The sequence below is a fragment of the Amblyomma maculatum genome, chromosome 11 (assembly GCF_055883805.1).
Source record: "Amblyomma maculatum isolate TAMU_Amacu chromosome 11, ASM5588380v1, whole genome shotgun sequence".
NCBI lineage: Eukaryota > Metazoa > Arthropoda > Arachnida > Ixodida > Ixodidae > Amblyomma > Amblyomma maculatum.
In genome coordinates, this window is record NC_139354.1 from 111555210 (window position 1) to 111577852 (window position 22643).

Consider the following 22643-nt stretch of genomic DNA (forward strand, 5'->3'; position numbering starts at 1 on the left):
AAAAAAAGAACTTTCTCTCAAAAAGCACGACGACAAAGAAAAGGTGAATATCGTATATGGTGGTTCTTCGCAGTTTGCTTTGGAAATATTTGCTCGTACGAAATGCAATGCGCTGGTACAGATCGGATTGTCGAAGCCATCTCAAACTGGCACTAAAACGGTGTGCCACGCCGCCTTTTGAAAGGCGGCCTCGATGCCGCCAAGATCAACGCCCAATGATCTCATTTTCTTCTAAAAAATATTGAAGTCATGAACTATTACTAGAAGTCTAAGTGTCGAATCACAGACACCAACTGGCCACGAGCCCTAGCTTTCGTAGTTTAACGCGGCTAAAATTCCATCATCAGACACAAACCTGCCCCGAGTAGAAGAAGACGAATAGTACGGCCGTGTTTCGGAAGCCAGCCGCTGAAGCACTCGTCACCATAGGCAGCCATGGCGAACGAGAAATATTCTGCAGCCGATTTGCAGACCGCACTGGAAAAAGCGAGTGAGCAGGCCGCAAAGGCAGATCAGCATGACAGGGACAAAAAGGATATGGAAGCCTTCATAATGTACAAGCAGCTCCTGCAGACCTACCTCACGATCATCGAGGATATGCTCTTTCAATGCATCCACTTTATGGAACGAAACGAGGACCTTCTCAGGGTAATCACCCCCAACGATAACTACCGAAAGCCAACGCGGCTGCAATCTGACCTGTCTAAGCAGGACGCAGATGCCAACGATTTCGAGGCGACCTCTATTCTGAACAGGCTGCCCGGAGTGGTCTGCATTTCACCCGACCAGACTGTCAAGTGGTCCCACGTCATCGGCCACAACACGCCAAAGTTCGTCCTCAGGCTCGCAATCCTGGACAGGTGCCCTATCAAGCATCCCGTCATGTTTACCGGAAAGCGACAGACTCTGAAGACGATTCTTTTGTACGGCCCAGCAGGGTGCGGCAAAACCTACCTTACCAAAGCAATGATCGGGGCCGCGAAGGACTGGGTCTGCATTGACGTCGACGTTGGGTTGTTGATCAGAGATGCGCCCGAGGGTGCAGAAGACCTCTACGTGAAGTCCCTGTTCAAGGCGGCTAGGCTGGCTGCCTGGGGTATTCTGGTGTTGCAAGATGTCCACGAGCTATTCCGACCGTGCGAAAAGCCTGTTGAAGAACACAGGTGCGTATGTCTTGTCTTCATCACTTCCTGTGGTACGTCTTGCGCTGCGCGTAGCCCCTTAGACAAAGTTAGCCGTCGATGTAGCTCCGTTGGAAGAGCGCTGAACGCAATATTCGGAGGTCGTGGGTTCGATTTCCACCATCGGCGCGTTGTTTTTCCTTCCGCTTTGCATTTAATATTCTTTATCCCGATAATCCCAATATGACTACGTCTTGTCAAATACCAAAAAAAAAACCTAACGTTTGCCTTGGACTCGTAGAGTGTCGGCTCCTTTAAACTATAAAAACGAGCCCCTCATCTCCCTTTCAATTGTCTGCATAATAGCTTGCGAGGGTCTCGGTTCTGGCAGTCTGGAAGTCAAAAAGGTAGTGTAGGTGGGTTCTCGCACAGCTGCCGCGCTCCCTGATGATCACGTACTACCGACACTCGCGGTATAACAGGATTTGCCACATCCGCCGCTAGGGACGAGGGTGGCGCTGATCAACGCTTAAAGGTTTCTGTTAGTCAACATAAATATCCAAGCAATCAGAAGGTTGGACAGCCGTCGATTTATAGCTCAGTTGGAAGAGCACTGGACGCGATATTCGGAGGTCGTGGGTTCGACCCCCACCATCGGTACGTAGTTTTTCCTTCCGCTTTGCATTTAATATTCTTTATCTCGATAATCACCATAAGACTAATTCTTGTCAAATAAAAAAAAAACTGTAGATGTAGAGGTAATCGGGAAAGTGCGATGCAGTGACCACAGGATGGTGAGGTCCCGAATCAGCCTAAATCTGAAGAAGGAACGCAACAGATTAGTAAGAAAAAAACCCATCAACGAATTAGCGGTGAGGGGGAGGGCAGAAGAGTTCAGGATCTCGCTACAGAATAGGTATTCAGCTCTAACAGAGGATGGCGGCATTACCCTAGAAGCAAGGAACAATAATTTCAGAGATATCATTACTGAGTGCGCGGTAGAAGTCGGCGGTAGGTTAGTAAGAGAGGATACCGGTAAGCTGTCTAAGGAGACGAAAGATTTGATTAAGAAACGCCAGAGTATGAAAGCTTTCAATCCAACAGACCGGATTGAATTGGCCGAGATATCAAAGCTAATCAATAAGCGCAAGGTGGCCGATATAAGGAAGTATAACATGGAGAAAATTGAGCACGCTGTAAAGAACGGGGTAACCGTTAAAGCGGTGAAGAAGAAATTGGGCATAGGCAAAAACCAGATGTATGCGATAAGGGGCAAGGCGGGCAACGTCATCAAGAATATGGATAAGATAGTCAAAGTAGCCGAGGAGCTCTATACAGATCTCTACAGTAGCCAAAGTAGTCAGGACCGTACTGAGATTGGCGTTAGGGAAAAACAGTCAGACGTTCCACCAGTGACGAAGGGCGAGGTCAAGAAAGCATTAGAAACTATGAAAAGGGGGAAATCAGCGGGAGAGGATCAGATAACTACAGATTTGCTGAAGGGCGGGGGGGGGGGGGATATCGTGCTAGAAAAACTGGCCTTCCTTTATACGCAGTGCCTGGTGTCATCTACGGTACCGGAACCATGGAAGAATGCAAACATTATCCTCATTCACAAGAAAGGGGACTCTAAGGACCTTAAAAATTACAGACCAATCAGCTTGCTGTCTGTTACGTATAAGGTATTTACTAAGGTAATCGCTAATAGAATCAGGACAACCTTAGACTTCAATCAAGCAAAGGATCAAGCAGGGTTTCGGAAACGGTACTCTAATATCGATCATATCCATACCATCAATCAGGTGATAGAAAAATGCTCGGAAAATAACCAGCCCTTATACACAGCATTCATTGATTACGAAAAAGCATTTGACTCAGTGGAAACCTCGGCGGTGATGCAGGCATTGCAAAATCAGGGGGTAGACGAGCCATACGTGAAAGTGCTGGAAGATATATATAGTGGCTGCACAGCAACCATAGTTCTGCATAAACAAAGTAACAAAATTCCCATAAAGAAAGGTGTTAGGCAAGGAGACACAATCTCCCCAGTACTATTCACAGCTTGCTTAGAGGAAGTATTCAGAGACTTGGAATGGGAGCAATTAGGGATAAGGGTAGATGGAGAATACCTCAGTAATCTGCGATTTGCTGCAGACATTGCCTTGCTAAGAAACTCGGGGGATGAAGTGCAAATAATGATTGATGGCCTAGACAGGAAAAGTAGAAAGGTAGGCTTGAAAATCAATATGCAGAAGACTAAGGTAATGTTCAACAGCCTCGGAAAGGAACAGCAGTTTACATTAGGTAGCGAAGTACTGGAAGTAGTAGGCGAATATGTCTACTTAGGACAGGTAGTAACCGCAGATCCTGACCTTGAAAAGGAAATAACAAGAAGAATAAGATTGGGATGGAGCGCATTTGGCAAGCACTCGCAGATTATGACTAGCAGTTTACCGGTATCGCTCAAGAGGAAAGTATATAACAGTTGCATCTTACCTGTACTCACCTATGGCGCTTAAACGTGGAGGCTAACCAAGAGAGTTCTACTTAAGTTGAGAACAACCCAGAGGGCTACGGAACGAAAAATGGTAGGGGTAACATTAAGAGATAGGAAGCGTGCAGATTGGGTCAGAGAAATAACTCAAGTTACCGACATTCTAGTGGAAATTAAAAAGAAGAAATGGACATGGGCAGGACATGTAGTGCGAAGAGAGGATAATCAATGGTCGCTTAGGGTAACAAACTGGATTCCAAGGGAAGGAAAGCGTAGCAGGGGGCAGCAGAAAGTTAGGTGGGCGGATGAGATTAGGAAGTTCGCAGGGGTCAAGTGGATGCAGCTAGCACAGAACCGGGTTAAGTGGAGAAAAATGGGAGAGGCCTTCGCCCTGCAGTGGGTATAGTCAGGCTGATGATGATGATGACAAAAAAACGCAACGTTTGCCTTGGACTCGTAGACTGTCAGCTCCTTTAAAAATAAATATTGTTACGACGTTTATTTACACAGATGGTAGGATACGCTGGAGATTAGCACACCACAGCGGACAGACCCAGCTTCCTCGTCCTCTTCTCCTTATTCCGCCAAACCTCATCTTCCTTCAATAAGGACCGCGGGAAGTGCGTGACACTGCCCCCTTCGCAGACGATGCCCGCCGGGCGAGTCAAGGTTCGTCACGTTGATAGAAGGGCTTCATGCGGGCCACGTGGACTACTTGAGTCTTCCGAGAACGACGTCCTTGGGTGGTCACGCGAGAGACTACAACGTTTACTGCGCTGAGGCGTTCCAATACAACGAAAGGGCCAGTATAGTGGTGCAACAGTTTCTGGCACAAGCCACGCTTACGCAACGGCGTCCAAAGCCACACCAAGTCACCAGGGACATAATTAACATCTTGATGCCGCTTGTCGTAGCGTTGCTTGTAGCGTTCCTGGGAGGCTAGAGTGCGAAGTCTAGCGAGTCGACGAGCTTCTTCAGCCAAAGAGAGAGTTTGCGCTAGTGAAGTTTCAGCAGGGAGTGAGAAAGGCAGAAACGTGTCCAAAGTGCTTCGTGGAGGTCGTGCATAGAGAAGAAAAAACGGACTGTAGCCTGTCGTTTCGTGCTTAGCAGTGTTAAATGCATATGTTATAAACGGAAGGACTTCATCCCAGTTTTTGTGGCGGGAGTCGACATACATTGCGAGCATGTTGCTAAGCGTCCGATTGGTGCGTTCGGTAAGACCGTTTGTTTGTGGGTGGTAAGGAGTTGAATGGCGAAAATGGGATGAGCAGAGGCGAAGTTCTTCTACAACTTCTGCCGTAAACTGTCGGCCACGATCGCTTATTAACACACGAGGAGGCCCATGTCGAAGAATGATGGACCGTAGGAGGAACGCCGAGACATCAGAAGCAGTGGCTGACGGTATAGCAGCAGTTTCACAGTGCCGCGTAAGATAGTCTACGCACTCTATGACCCAGCGGTTTCCGTTGGAGGAACGGGGAAACGGTCCTAGAAGATCAATTCCCGCCTGTTCGAATGGGGTTCGTGGTGGCGTTATAGGCTGAAGATGACCCGGCGGTGAGCAGGTTGGGTGCTTGAAACGCTGGCACTGGAGGCACCTGGCCACATAACGTTGAGTAGTTTGACGCATCTTCGACCAATAAAAACGTTCCTTAGTCCTGTGCAATGTTCTTGCGAAACCCAAGTGTCCAGCTGTGGCATCGTCGTGCATTACCCGAAGAACCTGACACCTAAGACTTGTAAGAACTACCAGAAGAAGCCGCGCACCTACTGACGAGTAGTTCTTCCTGTATAGTACACCGTCACGAATGCAGAATGAGGTCGTAGGGTTCCGGGAACTTGCTGCCTCAAAAAGCGGTGCCAGCTCGTTGTCGTGCCGCTGCGCAATCTTGAATTCACCAACATCAGGGAAACTTGTAGAGATAGCAGCTATATATTCATCCAAGACCTCATTGTCGCAATCAGTAGTTTCAAGTGGCAACCGTGACAAGCAGTCAGCATCACCGTGCTTACGACCACTCCTAAAAGACACAGTAAAATTGAATTCTTGAAGGCGCAAAACCCACCGCGGAAGGCGTCCACAGGGGTCACGAAGGTTTACAAGCCAACATGAGGAATGATGGTCCGTCACAATTTTAAATGCACATCCATAAAGATATGACCTAAACCATTGCACACCGAATACAACAGCTAAGCATTGCTGTTCAGTTACAGTGTAATTACGCTCAGCCTTGCTCAAAGAACGGCTTGCATACGCAACGACATGTTCATTGCCATTGTGGCGCTGTATGAGCACAGCACCAATTCCAACTGCGCTGGCGTCAGTGTGAAGTTCTGTTGGAGGTGATGGACAGAAGTGGCGTAGTACTGGTCCTGATGTCAAAATATACTTTAACTGACGAAAGGCGGAGTCACAATCGGCAGTCGACTTGAAAGGCACATCTTTTTGCAGAAGACAAGTAAGGGGATATGCTAGATCAGCAAACTTCGGAACAAAACGCCGAAAATAGGAGCAAAGCCCCAAAAAACTCCTGAGCTGTTTTAACGATTTCGGCGGTTTAAAACAAGTGACAGCTTCGATCTTTTTCGGATCAGGCCTGATTCCATCCTTGTCTATAAGATGTCCAAGTACCACAGTCTGGCGTTCTCCAAAACGACATTTCTTGGAATTGAGTACCAGACCAGCTTTCTCGATACACTCCAAGACAATCTCTAATCGACTGTTGTGTTCATGAAAAGTTGTCCCGAATATCACTACATCGTCCAAATAACACATACAAATGTGCCACTTCAGCCCGCGCAAAACTGTATCCATGAATCTTTCGAACGTGGCTGGAGCGTTACATAATTCAAACGGCATCACATTAAATTCATACAGCCCGTCTGGGTTGATGAATGCCGTCTTTTCTTTATCTTCCGGGTGCATGGGGATCTGCCAATAGCCTGATCGCAGGTCAACTGAGGAAAAATAGGAGGCGGAATGTAAGCAATCAATGGCGTCGTCAATACGTGGCAGGGGATACACGTCCTTCTTGGTAACAGTATTCAAACGTCGATAATCAACACAAAATCGCCATGTGCCATCTTTCTTTTTGACTAGAATCACAGGGGCAGCCCACGGACTAGACGATTCCTGAATGATGCCCTTATGCAGCATGTCACGAACTTGTTCTTCGATTGTTTGGCGCTCTGATGGGGATACACGATAAGGCTTCTGGCGGATTGGATCAGCAGTTCCGCTATTGATTCGGTGCTGAGTACGGGACATGGCAATCCGTGGTGGCGAGTCCCGAGAGAAATCGAAAGCCGCAGTATGTTTCGCCAGAACTTCCACTAAACTGTGACGGTCACGTGTTGGCAGGGATTTGTTAATCATGGCAGAAATTTTGTCTCATCTTCTTCTGAGCATGCGGTAGGCTGGAAATTGTCTGTGCTGATCACGGCCACTGATTTAAAAGTGTCTTCGTCAAAGTTGGCAAGTTTTAGACCACGTGGTAATACAACAGGTTCGTTAGAGCAGTTAGTCGTCCACATAGAAGAATGGCCATTCATGACTGAGATGATGCAGCGGGGAATCAGAATACTTTTCTTCGCGCAGTTGAGGGTGAGTGGTTCAACCACAGCGTCGAACGCATCACTGGCACAGCTGGAACTAACAACTCGTATAAACTGTGCTGACATTGTAGGAATGACTATGTCTTCCGAAACCGAAAGCGTGCTAGGATGGGTCCGCGAATTTTCACGCAAAGCAGATTCAATTCGAGTGCTCACAGAAATGTCTCCATTGCGAAAGTCGAGAGTGGCCCCACATTGCTCCAGAAAATCGAGTCCAAGAATTACGTCATGCGTTGATCGAGTAAGTACTGCGAATTCAGTTCGGAATGTGTGGCCGGCGATAACAAGATTCACGGAACAGACTCCAAGTGGGTTAAGCGGTTCGCCACCAACACCACATAATGTTGTCGTACTATCCCAAGCAAACATAATTTTACGACCAAGGCAGTTTTTAAAAGCGAGACTTATAATAGAAATAGTTGCACCTGTGTCCAACAACGCCATAGCACGTACACCGTCCACAAACACTTCAATTCGGTTCTTTAACATCGAAACGGGCAGATGTATGGGTAAGCTAGAATCATTTGCGACCTCACCTCCATCGGCCGCACTCACTAGTTTCCCGGAGGTGGCGAACGTCGTCGTGGTGAAGGGGATTGTCGTAGGCGCCGAGATGGTGGTGTCAGGCTACGGTCAGAGGCCGGTGATTCGTTTCGGTTCAGCACCATTCTGCGTTCTTGTCGGCTAGCTGTTGATCTGTACTCATTCCGGCCAGGTGTTCTTCTATATGAATCATCATTTTCAGCAGGAAGCCTTGTACGAGAGTTCACCCACTGTCTGCGATACTGCTGGTACGGACGACGGTTGCGGCAAAAGCGGGAAATGTGGCCGATCATCCCACAGGCATAACACACTGGCGGCTCACGTTCATTCGATGAATAAGGTTCGTCGTCGCTTGTATTAAACGTTTCATGCTCTGGATGTGGTCGACGAGGAGGACGAGAGTGCTCGCTGTTGTAGGCGTTGATGTTGAGAGGCTGGGTGTTCGGGCGATGAGCAGCAGAGCATCGGGTGTCCGAAGGAGACGTAGCAGAGGGATCATAACAGGTAGAAGATGGGCTGTCAGACGAAGAGGTGCTCCTGTAGACGGGTGTGACGTGGCCCCCAGTACCTTGATGCCTCCGAAGCTCTTCGCGGACGATCTTGCGAATTGTATCTGTCAGGCTTGTCGTTTCAGACACATCCACACTAGCGACAGTTGTCACATTAGGCAGCCGACCAAACTTCGGAATGATACGGCGTCGCTTCAAAGATTCAAACGTGCGGCAGTGTCGTCTTACATCAGCGGTGGTATTCAAATCGTCCTTGCAGACAAGAAAGTTGTACACGTCTTGCGCTATTCCTTTCAGGAGATGACCCACTCTGTCTTCCTCAGTCATCCGAACATCAACTATTCTGCACAGCTTGAGGACTTCTTCTATGTAAGTGGTGCAGGTCTCCCCCGGTACTTGCGCTCGTTGAGCCAGAGTCTGTTCGACGCTCTTTCTTCGAGCATCGGCATCACCAAATCCCGCTCTCATTTCTTCCATGAAGCAATCCCAGGTGGTAAGAGATACTTCATGATTGTCAAACCATGTTAGCGCAGTTTCTTCAAGAAAAAATACCGCATTCGCCAACTTGGTAGTCGCATCCCAGCGGTTGTATTTGCTCACCCGATTGTAGTGGGTGAGCCAGTCATCCACGTCTTCCCCGGGCTTGCCATGGAAGTGCCGGGGTTCCCGATAAGGCTGTGCGGTGGTCGGATGAGCTGCTGGCGTGTGCTGCGTTGAACCATCTGCTTGCGCCATCTCCGTCCGAAGGGGGGGGGGTAGCCCAGCAATTCTTCTGCTCCGGCGAAGTAGGAGAGGTTCCGTGGTGATCTGTAGCCCGCAAACTCCACCACACTTGTTACGACGTTTATTTACACAGATGGTAGGATACGCTGGAGATTAGCACACTACAGCGGACAGACCCAGCTTCCTCGTCCTCTTCTCCTTATTCCGCCAAACCTCATCTTCCTTCAATAAGGACCGCGGGAAGTGCGTGACAATATATATATATATATATATATATATATATATATATATATATATATATATATATATATATATATAATCTGCAAGCAATAAAGGAAATTACCTACTATAACGGCTCTACATTACTCAAAATACGCTCTTTTGCTGAAGCGTGCAGTCTAATGAAAATAGATAAACTTAAACTGGAATCTCGGGCGAGCTATCAAAAGTAAAATAATATTCGTTAAGTTAGGAGAGGGACGCAGAGGTGGTGAGAGGATGAACGCGATTCAAGGACATCTTAGCTGAAATCGAAAAGAAATGGATGGACAGGGCATGTAATGCGAACGGGGAGTAACCGATGGTCTTCGAGGATAACAGGGAAGAATCCAAGTGAGGATAGGTTTAGTAAGGAGCGAAAGAAAGTTCGCTGGTCGGATGAGATTAGAAAATCAATGGGACCAAGGTGTCCACGGCTTCCATAGGAATTAGTAAATTGAAATAATTGAGGAGAAATTTGTTCTCAATTTGGTGCATATGAATGGATGATGATCATGTTTACTGACGATCTTTTGTGGTATCTGGAAAAAATCAGCGGAAAGTACGCATACACAACGGGGAAAAGTCCACAGGACAACTCTGGGGGAGACGTACACAGCATCGTCATGTGTACATTTCGTCCTCGTGAACTTGTCCTTTCTGCCTAAATTTTTTGTTCCAAGTACCATGCACAACTGGCCCAACAAGTTGCGTTTCTTCAATTTTGTGCTATCGGGTGGTAGTTGGATGAACAGGGATTCACTCAAGGGCCGTGTCTTTGCATCCACTCATTTCGCGAGAACCACTGCGTTAGCGTAGTCTATTGTATTACTGAAAGGGTGCACGTACTCGGCAAAAACTGCAGTCCATTGCTGCTTCATTGTTCGACTGCTGAGCCATACATTAGAGCACTCGCCCAAAGTAGGTCGCTGAAATTTCTGTGCCCCCTCTCCCCCCCCCCCCCCCCCCCCGCCTCTTCATTTATTGGCAATAAAATCGTGATAACTTCAGTACGAAATATTAGGTAGCAGGTCCAGAACAGGTTCAGTTTACAAAATACTTTCTTAGCGTGCATTCTCTCCTCCGCATAGCTCAGGACAGCGCATGGAAGAAAACGTTAGGAGAAAAGAGAGCGAGTTAGCCGCAAGACGTGTTTGGCCGTTCATTTGTGTAGTGAGCTGTGTGTACATGTGCCACAAACGGAAGCCTAAGACTTGCCGCATGCCGAGCTGCATCTCGACAAGAAAACGCAGATAAGACACCGAACGGCAAGAAAATTAGAAGCGGGCCATACCACTCCACTATAAAGCGCGTTTGACGTTTGACGTTCTACTCTCCGCATTTATATAAAGAACACCGTTTTGAACAACGACGATGATTGAAATTTCTAATTCTTTTTCAAGCCTCAATAAAACATACCAAATAAAGGCCTGTCCTGGTCCCAAATTTATTCCAAGGCCCAGCGACATAATTTTGTATTCTAAAGTCGAAGCCTTGACCTATGAAATAATGCAGACGTACAGAGTTGCCTGGCACCATGCGTTAACCAAGAAGCCGCAGATGTTGTACCATGTTGTGCACAGAAGTCTGTGACACCATCACCTTGCAAAATTATGTTGCTAATAAAGTTGTGCTCGATCTTCCTTGCAACGAGCGAAAACATTTACTGAAAGAACTGTGTCGGCATATTATGCTCGTCGTTCATAAAAAAATTTACAATCGTTGAAGCACATGTGAACCGCACTACCAATTTGTAAAACCGCATCCAGCAAGAAGCTAATACCCTAAGAGGTGTTCCTGGAAAGCGACGCAGTTTATACTCGCACACACCATATGCCGAAGTAGCGTTGTGCATGCAATCGCGGAGGTTCCGGTGGCTGCTGATACCAGCGACACTATGTAGAAACCGCGGTGTAGAGGCAGCAGCATTGTTACTCGATTGATGGTTACTTCAACTATTACTTTCCTAACTGTACACATACGTACAGTCAAAGAACACCACTTTATGTGTAAGACCACATGGCACGCTACTCGATTTCAGTTGTTTCGATCCCCTACAAGCGAGCATTGCGTGGCGCAGCTGTTAGCGCGTCTCGCTCGTCTCGATCGCAGTGCGACATTCGTCGGATCAAAAGCTGCTGAAACTCATTCAAGCTTCCATCATTCAGATATACGACGACCTTTATTACGCATTCGCGCCATGTTTTAAAACTCTTTATTTTAATGCGTGGCGTCACATTTAGCCCGAGTTATGTGGGGAGATTGAAATTCGCGCGCAAGACGTGTTTCTGACGTCATGACCTTGTCGAATAAAAGCGATTATTCCCTCACATCCAACAAAGCTAACACATGGTTTTTGGTGTTCAAGGGACGCTATTGCGTAAAATAAGAAGTGGTTGAGTACCCCTTTGGTTTTGGTTTTGTGGGGTTTAACGTCCTAAAGCGACTCAGGCTATCAGAGACGCCGTAGTGGAGGACTCCGGAAATTTCGACTACCTGGGATTCTGGAACGTGCACTGACATCGCACAGCACACGGGCGCGTTACTTTGGCCTCCATCGGAAAGCGGCTGCTGAGGTCGGAATTCGATTCCACATCCTTGGAAAACGTAGTCGAGTGCCGTAACCACTGCGCCCTCCCGGCGGGTCGGTTGAGTAGTCAACCGACCCGCCGGGAGGGCGGGTCGGTTTCACACAATATTGCTCCTTCCCATAAAACATTTAGTCCCACATATTTCTTTGTTTTCTTTTCTTGTATGGATGCGCGTCCTGGCGTATATATGTATGCGTGCGTGCGTATGCATGCATGCACGCCTCTGCGTGCGGTTTAGCCGAGCTGTTTTTTTAAACGCTTGGAAGACTGCGAGGTGACAAGCGTCCAACGTTTGCTTCGCTTCGTAGCTGCTCTTCCAAAGGTCTGGAGTGGGTGATATATCGAGCAGTTCCACAGCGTCATAAGCCAAGGAAGCCTCATCTTACGCCACTTACAGCCAGTCGTCGCTATGAGAAAAATATAGCAGATTTGCTTATCAGCATACACGGATATGTAACGGTAATGCCGATGGTAAAGTGAGAAAAGGGTGAGCGTTAGTGTTACGAAAAGAAATAGTGTTTCCATGGGGAATATTATATGCATGACTTAAACGACACGGATATTCTAAATGGCTCCCCGAAAAAGTGAAATAAATTACTGGAAAATTTCACTTATCCAAGACATTACAAGCGCTGTTGCGGCTGTGTGCAGTGTGACGCCAGATTACCAATTTTAATTTTGCCGCTGACTTAGGGCACACCCGACAATTAATCTCGGCGTATTGGCGCACTAAGGGCACACAAGTAGAATGCGCACTTAAGGGATTATATTGTTGGCCTTCTATCAAAACATAATTCAAGTACATTGCTTGTTTTCTTCATGATTTCTTTCATATATTCATTGGCACACTTGCCGCTTAGAAGAATACATCCACAGGCATGAAAAAAATAACTTCCAAACGTCGTTCGGATCTCCACAGGTCTTTCCTGTGCTCATCTGCAAAGTGCCCTTTCTCGAACAGAACGCACTTCTCATCTTTTTATCAATTGTCAGATTTCGCCAAGCTGCTGATCGTAACTTGAACTAAGTTTCAATGATTGTGATTTGTTATTATTATTTCACAAAGCATTCACTGCGCGTATCTAAAGCGCAGGTACCAGAAACTCCGGCAGAGCATCGTCAGTGAGTTGAAGTTCATCAACGAGACCATCACGGCCGAGATCACGCTGTGTGTGGCCACAACCAGTGCACCCAAGATGATCGAGTCGTCCTTTGCGACGACCTTCCAGAAGCGCATCTTTATTCCGCTGCCGAGGGCTGAAGAACGCATGCGCATATTGAAGCAGCACGTCGGAAGCTCGCCCAACAAAATCACCGAAGAGCAATGGATCCAGCTGGCCAACAAGACTTCAGGCTTCAGCGGGGAAGACATCCTTTCCGTTGTTATGCACACGTTCAAGGAGTCGGTAGACTTTACCTACGAGGAAGTCGCCGCTGCAGTTGACCAGTACAAGCCTAGCAACACGCCCGAAAACATTCAAGAGTGTCTCAAGTTCAAGGCAGACTTCGCCTGCACGTCCGCATAAAGTTGTAAAACATCAGGCCATCATTCTGCTTTCTTCATCGTCTCAAGGGATGAAATAATCTTTGTTAAAGACCGGCAGAACAGATAGGAAAGTTTGGCATGGACGGGCTTTTCGAGAAAAATGTCTTACATAGCGCTGCTTAGGTAGGTAGAAGTCGTGAAATTACGTAAATGCGTACATACAACGCGTCCAACCCTTTCGTGTTCCGCCGAGTGAAATCTCAACTGTTTTACAGAGCCGGCTGATGGGCATGCGTTGGTGTTAAAACGCTTTGTTTATATGGCTATTGCTCTAATTAAGTACATCAAAGTGTTTGGTAATTTCGTTGTGCGTGATTGGAGCCCGAAAGACGAGCCTCGCTTGTAATTGTAAAGGCTGACATGTCGTGAAAATGCCATGCCCTTTTCTGAAGACAGTGGAGCAAGACGAGCCTCTCGAATCTACCGTGGCATTTTGCAACCCGTCTTCACCCGATCAGCCTAAAAGCACCATTTCTTCTTTGCAGCGTAGTGGCTTCGTGCTTGTAAAAGAAAGAACCTTGGCTAGAGGGCGTTGTGCCATCTGTCGATGGAAATAGCTGCAAAAACTACACGCCTCGAAAAGCGTCATCGCCTGTTATCTGCAAAATTATGGATTTAGCGTGGTGATTGTTTGTCTCGTTTTCTTCCTGAGTGCTGGGCACTGTCGTAGTCGTGCTGCTAGAAAAAGGCGGCAAAGGTCAAATTAGTTTGCGCTTGGAAAAAAAGTATTGAAGTTTGCAAGGTATCCTCGCGATTCAAACGTGAAGGATTAAAAACTACTTTGTGCCTTTTCTACGGGGGACACCAAACAGCGAACAGCGCAAGCATAGGGCCCAATTTGTTCTACACCTTGGCTTCGTGGCGTTACAACAGTTACAATACATAAAGGTATGAACAAACAGTCAGGTCGTCCTGATTCTTAGTACATTTTTTTGTGTTATGTTTTTGTAACGCGCTGAAACAAAGTCGACGACGATAACTTGAGTGCCAAGGCGCGCTGCATTTAACTAGCTGGTTAACGTGGACTGGCAATATTAGTCGCGTTGAACTTGTTTAGCCTCTTGCGTGAAATTCTTTTGAAAGAAAGTGTTTCTGCCCCTCCCTGCCGCTCAGAAATGGGACAAAGGCATCCCGAGCCGTGGCATGGGTCTGTGTCGGCGGAGATCCTCACAGTCTCGGAGGCAGGGGCTGGCCACCTTCCCAACCTTCACCTTTTCTTTCCCCATTAAAGTTTTATTCTTTCCCTCATGAGGTGGACAAGTGGCGTTATAAGAGCGTGTCACTACGAGCTAGAAAGAACTAAGGGCAGGATGCGTGGACAGAGCGTGTCCAAATTCCACCGTCATTCATTGACGAAAAAATTCGACTGCGCTTAAGTCCACTTAAGAGCAAAAATGGTTCAATCACTTCACAACAGTTGTCACACATTGCATTATCATTGTAATCCTTGCTGTCATCATCACTATAGCTATTATTATTAACTAAATGCACTGCCATTGTTATCGTTACTACCATCTTCATCATTTTCATTAATTGCAGCGTCAATATCATCGCTACTATAATCATTATCATAATCACCAACTGCATCGTCATTTGCCACTATCATTCTCAAGATACAAAGAGAATTACTATCGTTTCCTCACGAGCCCGGCGTGGAGTTACGGTTAGCGGGCTCTGCTGGAAATCCGAGTGATTGTGGTACTATTCCTAATGGAAACAGGTTTTTTCTATATAATTTCAAACTGGCGACATTCCCGCCGAACCGTATTGCCATTCCCAGCAAACTGCAGCAATGGAAGTGCCGGTTGGCGTCAGTAAAAAATAAAGCACAACAAAAAGGAAGTCAATAAAGCTATGCTTTTTTTAGTATACATTGAAGTGAATAATCTAAACTGCATGCGCAGTAAAATAGTTTGCTGAATTAAAATTGCTTGCAGTAATCCTCTGATCATGTCAGTTACGTCCGTCGCGCTATTTTTAGTACGTTGAATCAAAACAAATAAGAGCGCATTTAAAGACCGCACTACCCGTCGCTTCTGTGGCGCCCTGGTCGGTAAATTGTCGTCTCTGTAACGTGCCTGAGACAATTGATCATTGCTTTATTCTGTGCCGTGATGCTATGTTCTTTTGGGACATACTACAAAGAACTCTTAAAAAGGACATTGAAATTACGCCTTATACAATTAGATTTTTGCCTCCTGACAAAAACTCTGTCGTGCCTTACAATCTATTTGTGTTGATGGAACTGTTCAGCCTTTGGAAAAGCCGCATGATCGACAGGCATGCAGAGCCACCAAGATCGTCCAAATTCGTGTTTCGGGAGCAGTGTGCTTTGGTGAGAAGTGTATATGCTGCACGTGAAGAACCTCCAAACTGGATGCCGTATCTAGACGCATGTGTTTGTCTCCCAGACTTTTGATGCTCTGATGATTGTGCATTGTCGGGCTGGGGATATGACGGGCTCGTATTAAGCAGCCCAGTAACTTTAGACATGGACATGTCTAAGTAAGTGGAGTTGTTCCTTTTTTACGAAAGTTTTTTCATGCAATAAAGAAAAAAAAAAGCTTCTGTGGCGCAATGGATTCACACCACGTACCTGATTGTAAGACATGTGTTCGATTCCTGTAGAAAAGTTTTTATTTTTAAATTCACATCATTCAAATAATTTACGACCATATTTTCTGGGGTATGTTCCCCTTTAGGTTGCATAATATCTTTTTTTTTTTGTTCTTAAGAGCAGCAAATCCAGCCGCGAACGCAGTCAGGATGTGACGCTAGTGGTTATACTATACGAAACCTTACCCGTAATCATTTCCTGCCTTCAGTGAGTTTATGTTACCTTTAGGTTGCGTTCAGAAAGACCTTTCAGAAACAATCACCTTTGAACATGCTTTAACTTTCTTTTTTTTACGGATTTACGCTGCGGCGATTTTTCGAATTAACTAATTCAACGTCGCAAAAATGGCGCGACGGATGCCTCTGATGTATTACGCTCTTTACAAAAACATGATTTTAATTAATAAAACTATTTTTTTAATACTTCATTTCAGTTAACACACTACGCTTCATGCTCGAACAAAACGTAAGGTTGTGTTTTATTTTTGAGTGACGCACCCGGCACTTCCGTTGCTGCAGTTTTCGGGGAACGGCAATACGACCCGCCGAAAGGACACTAAGGTCACCATGAACCTAGAAAGGCTTCCGTTTTAAAAGAAAACCCTCTCCACCCCAGCAAAATACCCCCGCCCTTCTGTGTTCCAAGAGCGCTAACCACTCCTCATGCCGACTTCATGCGAACATGTCCGCAATTCTTGTCCAGCATAAGGACGCCGGAGGGCATTGAGGAAAAGGGAAGCATAGATGGCATGATAAACAAAATAAGTATGTATAAAAAAAATGGAGTGATAAAAAATGGGAAACTGAAATAAAATAAAGTACAGAAAAAAATAAATCAGGAACATTTAAAAATGGACGCTGAGTGCAATAAATAAGGCAACTAAATCAAAATTAAAGTACACTTGTACCACCTCGAGAAAGCAACAAAATTGAGAACGAGCACATAACGGGTTTAGGCTCGGAACTCTCATTGATTCCGTATTTCCGCATGTATAGAGACTTAAATAAACTCTAGTTAGATTTTAGCTCCTGGAACTCCTATGACTGTTGTGCATAGACCTGTCCATGCACCCTCAGCTAGGAAGCTCCGCCCCCTTCCTTTCCCTCAACGTCAGAGAGGTGGGTGGCGCCGCTGCCTCGGCGTAGCAAGACGAGCCAAAGTTTGCAATATTCCTGGAATATTTTACCCTCCACCATTACAACACCAGAGATAGCACCTCGAAGGCCCTGAATGGCTGGAAGGCTTGTAATGTTTTACAGAACGACGCGTCGCCATGTTTCGTTTTTCTGTTTAATTGTGTTCCTTCCGCTAGCTTTATTTTTCCTTTAAGTAGGCAGCAGTTCACACAGCCCACCTTGCACTGCCAAGTATCCGTTGTTAGGCTGACTACTACTTAAGCAGTGAAATTTTCAAGCCTCTGTTGATTTTTACGAAAACTTTCTGTACATTATTGTTTTAATTCGATTCATGTTTTGCATAATTCTGAAACATTGTGTTCATTATTGTAGACGTTATGAATATTCTGTTGCAAAGGTAATATTGCACGGTAATATTTGCATCAAAAGATCAATCTATTTTTTCGCTTGGTGTTGTTTTGAAGGCCAGGGGCAAGTGGTCTGCATTGTGGCGTTCTGTATTTCATAATTTCTAAACTTTTATTTATTTTACGTAGCCGCTATTCCCCTTGTTTCACTGTTCTCAGTGGTATTTGAAACCTTAAGCGAAGCTGTGGACTCGATCGGTATAGCGGTGCTTAGAAATGTAGGATGCCATTATATGCTAAAGCAATGGCCACCTTATACTGCTCAGTTGAACCGAAATTGTGTCGGCCTAGGCAGCCGGCAAAAAGGAGAGCAGAGAGTCACACGTCAAGAGTCCATGTCGAAAGAGTCCATTTATTCTCACAGCTCCGTCCACTCGATTCACGTGACTGGACAAGCTATTATCCAAGTTAAGACAAAAACAAGTGCAAGCCCAATCTACAGAACAGAAAGCGAAACAGGGCAAAATCGAAACTGGAGCTATAGGCAGAACACACGATATAACATATGCTCCCTCCGTAACAAAAATGAGTAACAAGTAGATTGAAATTCGTTTTAGCAAAAGTACAATGGCAAAGAAAAATTTGTAATGCAGCAAGCCTCATGTAGAAGAGGCACGTAAGAAGCATTCATATATTTTTTAGATAGGTAAAAAATATAGTACATAGGACATTCTCTCTTCGTATATACACACAAAACATCGACAACTAATATTTGCTCAGACACTTATGCAGTTCAAAGTACGTACCACACACATCCGCACACCCCCCTATTAGTTCACTGAGCGGTGGAGGCTACGGTAGAGGGCAGCACATAGTCATAAAATCAATGACGTCCGGCGAAAAGGCAGACGCAATCCCATCGGCACGAAACGACAATCAGCGTCGAGTGATTTTGAAAGAGCCTGTTTTTTTTCTGTGAGTGCCGTCTATATAATGCTTGGTTCACGTGAGCGGGCAAGCCAATATGTAATTAGAGACAAGCATTACCTACAGAACAGAAACCGAAAGAGGAGAAAACCGAAATTGAAACATTAGACACAACACACCTATAACAGAAATAACCATATTCTTCTTTTTCATTAAAATTTCTCGTGCACAGCTTACTCACAAAAATTGTTTCAAAAATAAAAAATCCTGCATGTATGCAGAAATTCCGTGCTCCCCTAGCATGTTTTTGTCATTGAAGGCTATATTACTAGTTAAGGATATATATTTCTTTTTTTTCAGTTTTATTGCTTGCATTGCCCAGAGTTTAGGCTTCTGCGTCCGAATTGTACCTGTATTTTTACTCGTATTACATTTCTAGCATGCTATACAATTGCTTCTTATTTACCTGTCACAATTAATCCATAGTTAATTAACAAATTGTAAATCACTGCATAGGAATAAATAGTGCGTCTATATTTCCAACGTTGACACCGGACGCCATGAGTGCTAGCGTTGTCTATATGAAAAGGGTCCTGATCCTGACTCAAGACGGAAGTTTGGTGGGTGAAGAAGAGGGCGAAGAGTGCGAGCGCGTTCCGGCAGCCGGCGGCCACCGAAGCAAGCGGCAGTGGAGGCAGCTATGGCAAGCGAGAAATATTCGGCGGCCGCCTTCCAGACCGTCCTAGAAAAAGCGAACGAGCAGGCGACGAAGGCCGAGCAGCATGACCGAGACAAGAAGCTCCCCCAGGCCTTCGTCATGTACAAGCAGACACTGCAGACCTACCTCACGATCATCGAGGACATGCTCTTCCAGTGCATTCGGTTTCAAGAGCGCAACGAGGACCTCCTGAGGATCATCACCCCCAATGACAAGTACCGGAAGCCGACACACCCGCAACCTGACCGATCAAAGCAGGACGCAGATATCAACGACTTCGAGGCAACCTCGAACATGAACAGGCTTCCGGGAGTGCTTGCCATCACACCCGACAAGCCGGTCAAGTGGTCCGACGTCATCGGCCACGAGACGCCAAAGTTCATCCTCAAGCTCGCCATATTGGACAGGTGCCCTATCAAACATCCGGTCATGTTTACTGGCAAGCGAAAGACTCTCAAGTCCATCCTGTTGTTCGGCCCAACCGGGTGCGGCAAAAGCTACCTCACCAAAGCTATGATTGGGGCCGCGAAGGACTGGGTCTGCATTGACGTCAACGTCGCGTCGTTGATCAGAGATGCTCCCGAAGGTGCAGAAGACCTCTATGTCAAGTCTCTCTTCAAGGCAGGTAGACTGGCATCCTGGTGTCTCCTGGTTCTCCAAGACGTCCACGAACTCTTCAAGCCCTGCGATAAGCCCGCTGAAGAGCATAGGTGAGTATGTTTTTCCTGACTATTTCGTTTTTCCTTATCTTGAGCTGCCGTAGGCGTGTTCAGCCTATTCACTGATAGATAATTCTCGTTTGCAGAACTTATGTGCAATAGCCTGCATGAACTACGAGACGAGTAGTGACGAATGACTTGAAGTCGTGCAAGGATGGCGATGTCAATTGATGGGTACATCATGGTGTAATGCACTTTCGTTAAAAACGGAATATTATTTTGTTTTACAAAAATGATAAGCTTGAGCGAAGATCTTGTAATCCAGTTTAGGAAATTTCGCATTGCGAGAGAAGGTGGCGTGAAGAGAGGCTTCAAACATACATTACTGCCGCACGACGAAGTTCAAAAAACTTTCTCCCGACAATCGCTCGGGGGCCAGCCATTGGCATATATATTTCAATGGCGCCGTGTTTATCGGTATAACTAGCGCCTGTCTTTGTCGCTGCCGGCGTTGGCGAAGCCATTGCGATGGCAAAAATGTGGCATGCTTCTTGGTCAGCGAACATTACTGTGTCAAATATTTGGTAATCGTAATGCAAGGAAGAAATTATCAACATAGGTGTAGCTCAAATTAACTGAAGAGCTGGAATGACAAAGAGTTACGCGCATTGTAATTTTTTAGTTAGCTGTCTTAAGCACTGTAAACTGGGACAGGGACTACGAAAAAAACATAACGAAATCTATTTTTCGAACGCATCACAAACGCCTGAAAAAAGAACGCCTCCCGGCCTCGGCGGTCGCTTTTCGATGGAGGCGAAAATCTAGGCGGACGTGTGCTGTGCGATGTCAGAGCATGTTAAAGAACTCCAGGTGGTCGAAATTTGCGGAGCCCTCCCCTACGGCGTCTCTGATAGCCTGAGTCGCTTTGGGACGTTAAACCCCGCAAACCAAACCAAACTATCACTATTGCCAGCGCCAATTCCATGGCTCGGCTCATTATGATCTTGCTCTCGCGCCTCGTTCCTTACCTCCTTCGCCAGCCTCTGCATGTAAACCCGAAAAATGAATGCAAGCTGAGTGTAGGGCTTTTCAGATTTTGTCTCACTTTAGGCTACCACTCGATCCATTCGAGGCAGGTGCTTTGGAGTTTCCTTCTTTTTTTTTTTTATATATTCGCTCACATATGGTCCGAGTGAAAACAGCTGAATCAACTTCTAAATGTCGCCCAGTGCGGTACTACCTTCTCTTGTGTCTCCGGTTGGAAGCACTCTTTAAATATACTAGGTCAATACACGCCCTATATTTTGCACTTTGCGAGACTTTGCCAAGTTTTCGTTCGGAAGGTGAACGCGGCCTTTGAGTCTCATTGGATATTTTTTAAGAGAGCCCTAACCTAGTTCTAAATGCTTATCTACCAATGCAGGTACGCGAAGCTCCGGCAGAGCATCGGCAACGAGGTAAAGTTCATCAACGACACCATCACGGCCGAGATCACGCTCTGCGTAGCCACCACCAATGCGCCCAAGATGATCGACTCGTTCTTCGCCAACGCTTTCCAGAAGCGCATTTTCATTCCGCTACCGAGGCCCGAGGAACGCATGCGCATCTTCAAGCAGCACGTTGGAAAGTCACCCAATAAGCTTACCGATGAACACTGGATCGAGCTGGCCGACCGGAGCGCGGGCTACAGCGGGGAGGACATCCTCTCCATTGTAATGCGCACATTCAAGGACTCTGGAGACTTAACCTTCGAGGAGATCAGTGCTGCTCTCGAGCAGTACAAGCCGAGGAACACCCCTGAAGACGTCCAGGATTGTCTGAAGTTCAAGGAAGAATACGCCAGCACGTCCGCGTAGACGTGTAAAGCGTAATGTCACCCTCGTGTTCGTTTTTTTTTTAATTGGCACCAAATTTTCCGATTGCGGCTGAGCATGCTCACCTTTCGTGAGCAACAAAATAAATACAAAAATTTGGCATGCACTTGGCATCATGTGGAGGGTTTGACAAGAGCTCCTAAGGTGAGCGAAATACTTGTAAACGGACTGTTGACTCAGCTGTGGGAGCAAGTCGCGGAATTGAAATGGAGTCAAGGTTTGAACTTGCCTCTAAAACCGCGCAGTCGATATGTCAGCGCTCTATGGTCTGCAGAGGACGTGGGGAAGGTAATAGGCGACACGTCGGCACCGGTATGCATTCGGGATTCGGCTCCTACCATCACCGCATTGCTGATTGGTCGGACATCCGAGGCGCTTTGCACTGCAGCCCCGTCCAGCAGCATGTAGCCAAAGCTCGAGCTTCTCCGACGCCTGCATCGCCGGCATTAGCAAACGCAGCAAACGCTCTCTCCTTCTCGCGTGCTCTCAATTTCCACTCTGTTCTCGCGTCTTTTTTTTTTTTTTTCGCTTTGAGAAACTAAAGACGACTTTGAACCTGCGTGCTTTTAACCCGGCAATACTGCGTCTAGCAGGCCATAGCTGTCATGTGACCTTCCTTTTTTTGCAGGCTTGGGTTTCGCGGACCACAAAAAGCTCTTCACTAACTCCCTGGGCTTCATGGACCCCTATTTCAGAAACATTGCTTTGATACGTGGCCCTAGTGCGGTCACCAATTAACACTTTGGCATCTCACGTCTTTGGCATCTTTGGCATCATCTTTTCGACATCTCAAAGTGCTGCAGAGGTAAACAATGCACCTCAAAGCACCACACGCATAGTTCCAGCGGTAGGAGATAGGACTGCCCAGAATCTATTCAGAATATCAGTGCAAGCTCATCGACTTGTTAAGAGAGCAGTGTCATACTCTGGGCCTCACAAAATTCCGAGATAACTGCAGAATCTGC

The 22643-nt window shown here is 46.3% G+C and overlaps 2 protein-coding genes across 2 annotated transcripts; both read left to right on the plus strand.

The window, feature by feature from the left end:
* Positions 1 to 435: 435 nt before the first annotated feature.
* LOC146174673 (vacuolar protein sorting-associated protein 4-like) lies at positions 436 to 13380 on the plus strand. Its single transcript, XM_084585556.1, has 2 exons — positions 436 to 1163; positions 12948 to 13380. The coding sequence occupies exons 1-2, from the start codon at positions 436 to 438 to the stop codon at positions 13378 to 13380; spliced, it is 1161 nt and encodes a 386-aa protein (XP_084441682.1).
* Positions 13381 to 19127: 5747 nt separating this feature from the next.
* On the plus strand, positions 19128 to 21728 carry LOC146174674 (vacuolar protein sorting-associated protein 4-like). The gene is made up of 2 exons (XM_084585563.1): positions 19128 to 19855; positions 21228 to 21728. Exons 1-2 carry the CDS (start codon positions 19128 to 19130, stop codon positions 21658 to 21660), a joined length of 1161 nt encoding a protein of 386 aa, XP_084441689.1. The 3' UTR covers positions 21661 to 21728.
* Positions 21729 to 22643: the final 915 nt, after the last annotated feature.

Excerpts from the sequence above, each read along its gene's own strand:
- LOC146174673 (XM_084585556.1), top strand. The coding sequence starts at position 436 with ATGGCGAACGAGAAATATTCTGCAGCCGATTTGCAGACCGCACTGGAA. Across the intron at positions 1,164-12,947 it reads AAGCCTGTTGAAGAACACAG|GTACCAGAAACTCCGGCAGA; the intron begins GTGCGTATGTCT and ends TCTAAAGCGCAG.
- LOC146174674 (XM_084585563.1), top strand. The coding sequence starts at position 19,128 with ATGGCAAGCGAGAAATATTCGGCGGCCGCCTTCCAGACCGTCCTAGAA. Across the intron at positions 19,856-21,227 it reads AAGCCCGCTGAAGAGCATAG|GTACGCGAAGCTCCGGCAGA; the intron begins GTGAGTATGTTT and ends CTACCAATGCAG.